We start from the raw sequence: 12,109 nt of genomic DNA, 5'->3' as shown, positions 1-12,109 counted from the left end.
ATTTGCCCGTTTAAAATTGTGATTTCTAGTCAAATAAATCAGACACGGGTACAGTTTCCGGAAAATTCGGTAAGGAAATTATGGAGTACTCTCCAGTCTTTCTGGTTTAATAGAACGGAGCAGCGATTCCTCGTGGACCACTGTACACTTACATTATTCACATACATTATCAATATTTCTATATTTGGAGGTTTATTTGAGATAACACACCAGTGATCGAACGACCATGATGTCTTCTTCGTCAAAAAGTGTTCGAGTCGACTTGATCAATCAAGTTTGTTTAATGCAAAAATTTTAATGATACTGAGAGCAAACTGACTGAAAGAAGAGGGTTTCGTCCTTACAGCGAGGTCAATTGTAATGGAAGAAACTAGCTCTGTCTTCAATTAGAGAAGTCAAATAAACCAGTTTGTTGATGTACCCGGCGCTAGTCGGCCTGCGTTGCAGGCATAAACAGGAAGGACAGGAAGGGATATACCCCCGGGGTATACCCCGTCTTTCCTTCAGCGTCTTTCAATTCCGCACTACGTCCCAGTCTCCTCCGTTTTGCGCCTGCTTCGCACGCGATCCTGAGTCTGGGAACAAACCTGCTCTGTGTCGACACTCGTACCATTGCCTTTCTTCAGTTGGCCGGTGAGTTTGGCAGACCTCAGGCTTCACCTTCATACAACGGTCACCAAAATCTGTTTTTCCTTTAGATGACAAGTGCACTTCATTCCAAATGAGATTTCAGTGAGTCAAAATAATACCACCACCCCGGAATTGAACAGCGACTTGTGCTATTCTATGATAAAAGTTCACAGTTTCTAGCGACTTTATAGTTGGTCTGCTCTCAATCTTAATCGAAAACTTTTTCTGAGTATCAGATTTGAACTAGACTGCTCACAGGCCTCTATTTTCTCGTATTTTTATTCATCTTTGAACGCGCGGGTAGAAACAAAATACGGTAGAGTTGACGGGGTAGTGGGTGGGGACCTGATAAGTTTGACTCGCTTTGCTCGCTCCGCCGCCCCCACCCCCACGCGTTTCGCGCTCGCTTTTTCCTTCGCGTGCGTTGAAAAATCGAGAGGTTGTGAACAGTCCAGAATAGAGCATAATGGCGAGACTTGCTGAGTCTCGAGTGCATGATAATCACTGAGTGAAGAGGAAAAACTGGCTTAACTTGGACAACTATAGTAATATGTTTATTAAACACAATTCGATTCAACTAAAATAAGATCTTCTGTAATACGCGCCTCAGGTACTTTACAGGATACGTGAAGAATATTTAGATCAACAAAGAACTAAAGAGTGACCTTATTTTGAAATCTTCTAGTTTCTCTTTGCTTTGACAACATTCCTGTCGAGGAGAGTCAAGTTTCCAGGGCATCCGAATTTAATGCTCTTTGTGCAGCACTCAGTCCCTTTGATAATTCTAATTAATATGGGTTTGCTCTCTTTTCGGTAACGTTTCAATCCTCGTTGAGCCAGCACACAATACGTATATTCCTCAAAAGCAAGCGAAGGATCGATTGCCAATGCTTCGTTCCTTATGAAAGCCCACAGAAATCCATACAAACAGGTGCAGAAGAGAAAGGAACTTGCTACGAGGCTTGCATTGATTACATCACCAGACATTATGCGCTGGCGAAGCGGCAGACAATTTCTTATTGGCGTGGCGTCATTCACTTTTGGTTGTATTTTGACTCTTTTTCTTTGTTCGTCCAATGAGTCAACGTTGGACTTACCGAGTTCCGCACCGAATCAAACGATAAAATATGCAGAAGAAGATTCGAAACAAATTCGCGAGGAGCCTATTAAGGAAATGAGTACCGTGCAAATCGACACGAATTCGCCGACCACAACATCTTTTCCAAAACCTACCTTGCCTCCATATCCGCCTGTATCAAATGGGAAACCGATTGTGCTGACTCCTTTCAACTGCAATGAAGACGCATTTCTCATTATAATCGTAGTTTCTTCAAGCAGGAATTTCGAAGCGCGCAAATCTATACGCTCTTCCTGGGGGAAAAGCATCTCGGAAGTGCGGCGCTTCAATTCGAACTCCACGCGCGAATCTTTTCAAGTGTTTTTCGTGGTAGGAGGCGACGAAGTCAACGACGAAAGAGTCGAAAAAGAAGCGGAACAGTACGGAGATATTTTGCGCGGAAACTTTATGGACACTTACGTTCAAAATGAGCTGCACACAGTCAAGACTCTCTTGGGGCTGAAATGGGCCACCTCGATTTGTAACCCAAAGTACATCTTAAAAGTCAACTCGGATTCATTTGTTAACGTCCATGAGACGATTAAATGGCTGTATTCACTAGGAGGCAACAGCGAGGCTGACTTCAAGCCTAAAGAAGGCTTATACACAGGTTACTGTCATCGCGGGGTAAGGCCGGTCAGAAACCCGCTAAGTGCTTATTTCATCTCGGAGGAGCAATGGTCAGACAATACTCTACCACAATACGTGTCAGGTGTAGGGATTGTGCTTTCGCCTGATGTTGCCGAAAAGATGGTGAAACATGCTCTGAAGGTAATATAATTAGAAAACTTAAACCTTTGCGTTGCGTAAAATTAAATTTATCAGTTCAGATTTTGCGTACGCATGCACGCTAATTAACATATTTGGACTTCCCAGTATCCCCGTAGCTTTGGAACTGTCTTTAGATACATATTGACAGATACTCCGTGGTTGAAACAAAGCACTTGCGCGCAAATCTCGCCTGTGAAGTAGCCGCTATTAAAAAGCAGGATTGTAATCAGGACGCAAACTTTAAAATGCAACAGAACCAGCACCCTTGTACCCGAGCCCTCGGCCTGTTTGCGCTAGACTTGTTCAACTATGCGTTGCAAATTCATATGCATTGGTAAACGCCATGGTAAGCGCACAATATGCAGACGTATTAAATAAGCATAGTACAGTAACTTATATTTAATAGAAAACACTTAACATTATTATTAACTTGTCCTATTTGCACATTATAGATGAAACTATTTCACATCGATGATGTTTTTCTTGGAGCTATGGCAAAAGATCTTGGTACGGGATTGATTGACGAAAGTTCTCGTTTCGACATCGCTTACACCACGATGCTCACCGAGTGCGAAGATCTTCATTTTTGTGTCCTTGGTGGCGTTCCCGCAAAGGACATGTTTTATCTAAGTCAGAATGTGGGACATCTGAGAGAACTTTGCCCTGATGAAGAACCTAAAAAAGACTTACCTTTAAATTTAATGTATGTACAAGGCACACAAACTACAAATCAGCCTTTTCCCCCAGAAATTTAGGTTTTTACGTCGCGCAAATGATTTGACATTTTAACTTTTATATTTAACCCTACTCAGAACCACGTTTAGTGCTTGTTGCTATAAAATGACAATATTCGACCAACAAAAAATAAAGAACGTAGTGGCGTGGCTCGACCATCGCTCCCCCCGGGGGAGTACTCTACAAAGTTTTATACGGAAGTACTCTACAAAGTTTTAACCCCTCCTTACCCTTTTGTATACCATTTTGACACAAAGCGACGCCTTTCGCATATCTTTTGTTGGAAAAAGGTACTCCTTTCAGATACCTACTTAACCCTTTTAAACTTTTTCTCGCCTATTTTCATGTAGTGCTAATAAATCAAATGATACAGCCATAAGGTGCTCTTCCTCAACTTGAGAAATTCGTACTTTTTTTTAAATACAGCTAAAGCCTGAAAAAGGCACCCCTTTCAGGGGTAGTCACCCAGTTATACAGTTTAGGCCTTTAAAAGGGAGGACCTCCAGTTCCCGAGCCATGCGTGCTTTGTATGCTGCGGTAGTTTTAAATAGCATGTATTTCCTCTCTAGAGCCTTTATTCTTTGTGATAAGCGGCAAAGACAAGATACGGAAAATACACCTTGATAAGAGCTAACTTGTAGCCCTCCTTAAAAACGGAATGCTTTATAAAAAAATCATTACAAGTTGTAAAGAAGACAAAACAAGCTAATTAGAGGGATATTACAGAAATCCAGATTAACTGATGTGTGTTTATTTAAAATAAATAAAGGAATAAATAAAGATCACAAGGTCCCTCATGCTCAAAGAAAGAAAGAAAGAAAGAAAGAAAGAAAGAAAGAAAGAAAGAAAGAAAGAAAGAAAGAAAGAAAGAGAGAAAGAGAGAAAGAGAGAAAGAGAGAAAGAGAGAAAGAGAGAAAGAGAGAAAGAGAGAAAGAGAGAAAGAGAGAAAGAGAGAAAGAGAGAAAGAGAGAAAGAGAGAAAGAGAGAAAGAGAGAAAGAGAGAAAGAGAGAAAGAGAGAAAGAGAGAAAGAGAGAAAGAGAGAAAGAGAGAAAGAGAGAAAGAGAGAAAGAGAGAAAGAGAGAAAGAGAGAAAGAGAGAAAGAGAGAAAGAGAGAAAGAGAGAAAGAGAGAAAGAGAGAAAGAGAGAAAGAGAGAAAGAGAGAAAGAGAGAAAGAGAGAAAGAGAGAAAGAGAGAAAGAGAGAAAGAATGAAAGAATGAATGAATGACTGAACGACTGAACTCGGGTAGCAAGGGTTCACGGGAGACTTTAACTCGCTGAAAGGCTTGGTTCCTAAGTTCGAAACAACGAAACAGTGTGATCAGTGTGATTTTCGTGTTTTCCAGTGTGTGCAACTTTTGCACGGGTTATTTTCCTCAAGATTTACTTTCCTCATCTCGGATTCTTCACAGAATGACTCGTAAGTACTTCATCTAACTATCTCACAATTTTTATGTAGAGAAGTGTTTGCCATTGTGCGATTTTAGTGGAATCTTTCGTATACATGTTCATAAGCGAGATATCTAATTTTTTTGAGACAGTGATCGTGTCATGTTTCTTTTGGCCGCTACCCTTTATCAATCGCTGGTCGATTCAGTAAAAGCGCTAGGTTGATAGACATTAAATGACTGTTCTGTTTCTTCTAAGAAGCGGCATTGAACACAAGTGCAAGATTTTGCTCATCTCGATTTAAACAGTCTTCCTGAATGTACACATGTATGACAAAGTTTTTTTGTAAAACGACTATTACAATAATAAAGCTTGTTCACATTGAAAGTCACAGCAATCCGAACTTAACTTTAATGATAAACATAGCCGATGGTTATTTTCTTTTTCTTCGATGTTTCAAAAGCGCTAAAATGAATAGTTTAAATAATTAATCGTGGAGGAATCGCGGAGTTAAGCTAAACGTGCCAAATTAAGAGGTCAACAGTAAATTATTGTTTAGCCGCTTGCTCAACATTAGACACAAGGTTTGTTCATCTCGTTATTTGAAATCTACATGGGGTGGCATTAAGCACTTAATGACTGGCCCCAAGGGAAACAGTGAGTTTTGTCTCCCTGAGACCCTCAATGTTCCCCAAGGCAAAGCCGAGGGGAACGTTGAGGTCGAGGAGAAACAAAACTCACAGTTTCCCACAGGACCAGTCATTAAGAAAGACAACTGCGAAGAAATCATTTGCTTGACACTGGCTGGCTCACAGATTTGCCGCAGTTTCAAGAAGCATGACCTGATCATGCGTGAGTCGAAAGTTCAAGTTGTTGTTTCCCTAGGGAGTTAACGAGTTGTGTTCATCCTAGGGAGTTAGTGAGTTTTGACCCACGACACGTGGCATGTTCTTCTCCAATTGCAAAATGTATTTGAGTTGGAAGGTATAGCAAAATCCTTTATTACTCCTCTCTTCAATATCAGGGCTACCCATTCTTCTCTTTCCTCATTTCAAGTTGTAAGCCGTAGACAATTCTTGATTTCCTTCTCCTATTATAATCATCTGTAGCATGGTTACAGACTAACTTGAATACCCAATGGTTCATTTGGCACATAGCACCAAGCTGACTTTGTCACAATCATCTTTTATCCAACAAGGGCAAATGGAATAAGATTGTTTCATTGAATTCTTCAATCAACAATTGAGTTCCTTATTTTTTGGTATTTCTCTGTTTTGAGCAAATAGAGATCATTGCTAGTAAGTCTTGCAAGTTGTTTGGAATTTGGATGTCTCCTGTTTATGGTGTTTACTCAGATACCCCATAAATAAAGTACCTAGTTACTAGTGGTGGGCTGATGATCGATTATAATCGAAAGTTGATCGAAAAGTTCAAGCAATGCGACAATCACTTATGCTTTTTTCATAATCGATGGTTGTGGAAAAATTAAAAATTTATTGGGGACAAATAAAAGTATTAAAATCAGTGAAAATGTACGTTTAATATCTTGGTGTGAGTTGTCTTTTTTCGTGGACTCCTAACTTCTAAGTCATAACAGCAGATATAATCTAAGATTGAATATGTTCACCTGTACATACCCTGCACGCTGTGTTGTTGTCACTTCAAATACACCACGCTTATTTGAAAGATGTGGCATGCTAAGCTGCTTTGTATTTTGTAAACAACTGGAGCAAAACGTAAATTACAAGCTCGCTGTTTCGCGTTTGTAGTGTCACTACTATCACTAGCGAAAGAAAGGTAATAAGAAACAACATCGCTGCGAAATGTTGCCTCAAATTAATTCCCAGGGTCCTCTCTCAGACCTGCCTCGCTTACATGTTGCTGATGAGTCCAACATGGTGGCTGAAATGGCTGAGTGGGAGATCCATTGTTATCCTGGAAATGCCAGGTCAAAAGTGTGGGAATATTTTGGTTTTTATCAAGTGAAGGAAGGGCCCAAAACAAAAGAAAACTTGGATATGACGAAGGTAATCTGTAGGCTCTGCAGAAAGCAATACACCAACAAAGGTTTGTGGCACGTTTGTTTTGTTGATTTCATGTCAGTCTCATGGAATGCTTATTGGTAGATTTTTCCGATTATAATCGATGATCGATCGGTTGGGGCAATCCGATTATTTCCTATGATTGATTGCGAAATCTCAACCGATTCCCTCCACTACTAGTTACAATTTTGTACTAACACATCAGTGAACTATTAATTGGATGTTACCAAAATTATCAGTTAGTTACCCATTGATGTAAGTATGATGAATGCTGTATTTTAAGTCAAAACACTGAGAAACACCTGCAATCCTCAGCCTGATTTCATGTCAATACTTTAACCCAGGATGTCAGTGTTTTAGAAATTCCAATGCTAATAGTTGTTCCAGTTGCATTTTGGTCCATTATAACAATGACAGTTATTGTTGTTATTAATTTAAAAAGGACTCCAAAAGGTACCAAAATTATCTCTTTTTCTGGGGATGTGTGGAATTAAGTTTAAGAGTACTGTGATGACTGTGTTAGAGACTGCTTTGCTTGCATGTTAACTGTGGACAATTAATACTGACAGTACATCATAAGTGGTACCAAAATACCAATATAATTTTGAGTGCCCTGAGGTAAAACATGCATACGTGCATCTTTGTCAATACTATAATGGTAGTTAACTCCTTCAGTAACTGAGCTTCAGATGAACTGGATTATGTAGAGGCCCATGGCCCACAACTTTTTGGTTAATTAAGATGGCACATATATATCCATCGTTATGAAAACAGCAAAAGAAAGATTAACTGTTTGAATTAACAAAATGATTTAGGCTGATAGGGCTCACTAATAGGTATAAATAGAGATGCATTCAAGGACAATAATGGGAAATCTTATGGAGCTAGACAATTAAAAAGAAAAAAAATGTAGCACTGAGTCAGAAAGAAAGATCTTGCCAAACCAAAATTACAGTGTCATCACACATGGTGTCAAGAATAGGCCCTTTTCAGCTAAGCCATCACGTGACCTACTTTTCATAAAATTATGGGCTATAACTTTAAAAATACCAGAAATGGAAAAAGCATGTCAAAAATATCAAAATGGCCAAGTTTAAGGTCCCCATCATGAAAGAATGAGACTTACTTACAGTCTGAATTTTTGAAAAAAATAAGAAGATTTGTATGGAAAAAGTTGTTGGAGAGCAAGGCCTTGCTCTCCAGCAACATTTTCCATACAAATCTTCTAAATTTTCCGAAAATTCAAAGTGTTGTATAAACTTACTCTTTAATTCCAGGGGCCTCAAACTTGGCTATTTTGGTATTTTCGATGCGCTCTTTCCATTTCTGGCATTCTTTAAGTTATAGCCCATAATAGGAAAACTTTGGTCATGTGACCCCAGCTGCAAAGGCCCTATTACCTTGTCTACCTCGTTTTCTGTCAATCAATTTAAACAGTTAACGGTTGTGGATTCCAAACATGACAGACATTGAAATTGAAGATACTGTTGTCCTGCATAGGAAGAGAAATTACTGGTAAAAAACACAGGATGAGATCATGATTTTGTTTTTGGCAAACTGAAAATATAGCAGGAGTTTAATATACATTGTGTCTGCAAAATATGAAACTTTTTCCATTAACTTCTTGTCAGGTGGAAACCAGCGTGAGTTGGCTCGTGCAAAAAATCTGAAGAAACAACAAGAACAGGCAAAGAAGAAAGGAGGTGAAAGTGGAGTAGCACTGAAGGAAAGAAAAGAAAGGTGTGAAAAATTTTATGAAAGAATCCCAAGGCCAAATATCAGGCTCACACACAAACAGCACACAAAAATTGCTCTGAAGACATGCAGCCAAATGATTTCTGAAACTGCTATATAGGCACAAAACATTTTGAAGAGATCATGGACTTCAGATTGTGAAGTAATTAGAAGAAAAACTGACCTCATGGATTGGACTTTCATCATTATGCTGTACTGTATAACAAATTGTTCAATATAATGACTGGTCCCTTTGAAATACTTAGTTTCATTTCCAATGAATTTTGATTGTCTAATATTAATTGACTATTGCGTTAGCAGGTGTTTCATAAATGTGTTCGATAGGGAACAATAAATTATTGTTTTTCACAAACAGGCAAAACTTTTTTTAAGTAAACGTCTTTATAAGAAGCACTTTCCCCCATATAGTGAAACTAGGCAGGCAAACTGGCCTCACATCTGGCCAATTACCTTGCTGCCTACAGTACTTAAGGAAAGCCCTTTGCTAAAAGATGAATATATTTGCCATCATAGTTGAACCACGACTAGCTTGTTGTAGAGAGCTAATCCAGAAGCTAATCAGAATCCAATTTTAGTATGTTAGTGGCTTATAATAATTCCTGCCATAAACAAATTGAACTATAACTTTCAACCCCTCAGGAAAAATTAGTAATTTTGCCTTTACTACATAGCAGAACACACCCAAAGGTTGAGTCATGGGCACGTTGGTCAGCCAGGTCCTCTTATTAGGAAAAAATAATAGGGACAGTGTACCCCCGACCAAATGCAGTGGCACCACCTTTGGGGTTTTAAGGTTGATATATAAACAACAGAATGAAAGATAAAACAGATAATGTTATTTATACAATAAAATAAACCTTGTGCGAAAGGGCTAGTGGCAAAGCTGACTGTGGAATGTCGCAAGTTTCTCAACCATCTTTTGTTTTACAAATGTACTAACCATGAGCCTTTGTGTACTAAGCTAGTACCCAGTTCTCTGTTCCGTGTCGGCAAAATATTAATTTATGTCAATACTGATTATCACAAATTACGTGTTATGAAACTTAAATTTCACTAATAAAATACTGAGAAGCCTCTTTAGTATCTTTCCACAGACTTAAGTAGATTTAAATACAAACCATCCTTCTTCCAATCCATTCTCCAACTTAGACCACAAAGCTTATCATTTTTCTGACTCTCACTAAGGTATTGTTTCTCTTATTCTGTTTAGGGATGCAGCTATGATGAGGGAAAAACAGAAAAAAGCTGCAGAAAAACAAGCTGCTGAAGGAGGCGCAAAGAAATAACCTTAACTTACATTAATTTTGTTTTCTGGATTTTCCAACTGAAGAGAACTTTTGGTACTTGTACATTCTTCATTTGTATGAATCTTGTGAAACACAACTGCACACTGAGCTCTCTCATGGATAAATCATGCCTTTTGGACAATTGCAGCAGTAGAAGACTTCATTCCATGTGCTAAATTCTGTTGTTTATTGTGTAGTAACAGTATTTACTCTGTACTGGGAGTGGTTTCAGATAATCTAAGGGGGTGATGTACACCCTTTTATGTTGCAGGAACTGAAGAAGGGGGAAAATAAGTAGTATTGACACTGCAATAAAATTTAAGAGACCAGGGATGTGCACTAGAGGAACCTGGGTGCCACAGGAGACAAACTTTGGGTGACTGGAAAAACTTACTGTTTTCACATAAGCTTAAGTGCTGGGCACCCAGGATTTCATGGTCTCTTTCGGTTCCTCATAGTTTTTCTTAGACCCCAGCCTTGGAGATTCAGAAAATGCAAACACAAGGGACACTTTGCTTGTGTCCAGTTTTTCATATCCAATAACTTTGCATTATAATAATGACTGTTAAAAAAAAGTGTGTAATTATGTAGATTATGAAATGTGGATAAAAGGTTGACTTGAAAGTGTTCTTTTAAGTTGCAAAATGTGCCAAACAATTTTTCAGTAACAGCACTTTGAAAATTATAATTTGAGCAATGGTTAATAGTCTAACACCAACCTGCTTGGTTTTCCTTCGTTTGTGAGTTTCACTTAGGGTTCAATTTTAGGAAAATGTTCTTCAGTACTTTCTTCCTTTCCCCTTTCTGTTGTTGCCTGCCTATAGGTCAATCCAGAAAAAAAAAAGAGACATTGGAGTACAATATTAATCTTTCTTATAATGCTATAATTCAATATTTTGTACACGTAATGTGTATGTAAAGACAATGTCGCAAATCAGTTGTTAATGTACATCTTTTCATCAGTAGAAGTTGAATAAATAGTACATATAGAAGGTACAGTGTAAACATGTGGCCTTTATTTATGAAGTAGAAAACATTTTCTGTTCTTCTATCTAGTTTAAGGAATATGGGTGGAAGAAATGCTGTGGGAACATGAGCTGCAGTTAAATGTTTCCACAGCTTTTCAGGAGTTCTCCAAAACTTTCATGAGTGTTGTTATAACTTGATGAAACATAGAGAAAATGTTTTCTATTTATTTTAGAAAACACAATGAGAATAAAAAAGGAAAATCACCTGGTTGTTTTGATAATTATATCCTATGAGCAGAGGTCCCTTCGATAGGAAGATTGAAGGGACCTCTGCTCACAGGCTACAACTTTTGAAATGCTCAACTGAAAGTTCTGGTCATTTCTCATACAACAGTTTGATTGTGTGACAACAGTGTGTAACATGGGCTGGGTGATAAGCTCTCCTTAACTCACTGCTGTGTTTTTACTAGTTAGGGTATAGAGAGATTGAGACTGAGTTTTTAGATGTCCCCTCTTAGGTCTTCATAGTGGAAGCTGCGATGACTGCTCCTGGCACTAATAGATTTTTAAATAACATATTCACTAATTTGGTTCAAGGGAATCAAGGCTTGTTTTTGTCCCAGAAAATGCACTGGTTGATAACTAAGACTGTTTGACTAGAGCAACTTAAGAATCTTAACAGATTTAAAACGGAACTAAAATTCTGGCTGGAAGTGGCATTCGCACGTTTTGTCAAGGCAGAGGGACTTCAACAGAAAATTCTCCCTTGAGGGTCCGTAGTTGCCACAATGGAGCAGTTTTATGTAGAGATCAATTGGATGTTATTTTCAGGCGAAATCAAGCTTTGATTTAGTTATAGTCCAAGTCAATCAAACCATGTGTCTCCAGAGCCACCTTTTCTTGAATTCGTTTCATTCCCCCACCGGCCGTCTAAGAGGAATAGGCAGCCCTGGGCATGGGGACGAGTGCAATTCTATCGTCCCCAGGGTCTTCTCAGTAGTGTCTTTCAAAATGGCGACGAATTTTAAAGAAGCGGTTCGTAAGGTGCCCCGGCCTTCCAAGCTTTGGAACCCGTTCGGTTTTGGTGTTATGCCACGCCGTTTTCCTCGTCCACGTCGTGGAAGCAAGCGCCAACCAATAGTGCCGTTGAAAGAATGGAAAATAATACGAGGAGACACGGTAAGTAATAACTTAATAGAAGACCTTCATTGGTGATCATGGATAAGTCCATGAGTTGATGTACATGTAACACTTGCAACGTTAACTTAGACCTTAAGACTAGCTGAAGAAAGGCCTGTGACAGCTTTTACTTGAAGTAAACACGATTTCAAACCAGTGCAAGAAAGGAAAAGTCAATGTAAACTTAAAGAGGGCTGAATTATGTGTCGGTCAAGTAGAAACATTAGGGAGCTTAAGC

General features: G+C 38.8%; 3 protein-coding genes across 4 annotated transcripts in view; all 3 read left to right on the top strand.

The window, feature by feature from the left end:
* Nucleotides 1-1,433: 1,433 nt before the first annotated feature.
* On the top strand, nucleotides 1,434-4,089 carry LOC145498400 (beta-1,3-galactosyltransferase 4-like). The gene is made up of 2 exons (XM_081478332.1): nucleotides 1,434-2,518; nucleotides 2,971-4,089. Exons 1-2 carry the CDS (start codon nucleotides 1,532-1,534, stop codon nucleotides 3,271-3,273), a joined length of 1,290 nt encoding a protein of 429 aa, XP_081334458.1. The 5' UTR covers nucleotides 1,434-1,531; the 3' UTR covers nucleotides 3,274-4,089.
* A 432-nt stretch (nucleotides 4,090-4,521) lies between these two features.
* Nucleotides 4,522-10,729, top strand: LOC145498440 (uncharacterized). Its single transcript, XM_081478376.1, has 3 exons — nucleotides 4,522-4,672; nucleotides 8,315-8,423; nucleotides 9,649-10,729. The coding sequence occupies exons 1-3, from the start codon at nucleotides 4,666-4,668 to the stop codon at nucleotides 9,722-9,724; spliced, it is 192 nt and encodes a 63-aa protein (XP_081334502.1). The 5' UTR covers nucleotides 4,522-4,665; the 3' UTR covers nucleotides 9,725-10,729.
* Nucleotides 10,730-10,850: 121 nt separating this feature from the next.
* Nucleotides 10,851-12,109, top strand: part of LOC145498408 (large ribosomal subunit protein uL24m-like) — a 13,638-nt gene continuing 12,379 nt past the window's right edge. For both annotated transcript variants that reach the window (XM_081478345.1, XM_081478342.1), the window contains exon 1: nucleotides 10,851-11,871. In XM_081478345.1, the coding sequence (XP_081334471.1) occupies nucleotides 11,569-11,871 (303 nt within the window). In that variant the 5' untranslated portion in view covers nucleotides 10,851-11,568. The remainder of the gene's footprint in view (nucleotides 11,872-12,109) is intronic.

This window comes from Orbicella franksi, chromosome 1 (genome assembly GCF_964199315.1).
Source record: "Orbicella franksi chromosome 1, jaOrbFran1.1, whole genome shotgun sequence".
Lineage (NCBI taxonomy): Eukaryota > Metazoa > Cnidaria > Anthozoa > Scleractinia > Merulinidae > Orbicella > Orbicella franksi.
Note: the sequence above shows the minus strand (reverse complement) of the source record. Positions and strands in the feature narration are given on the sequence as shown.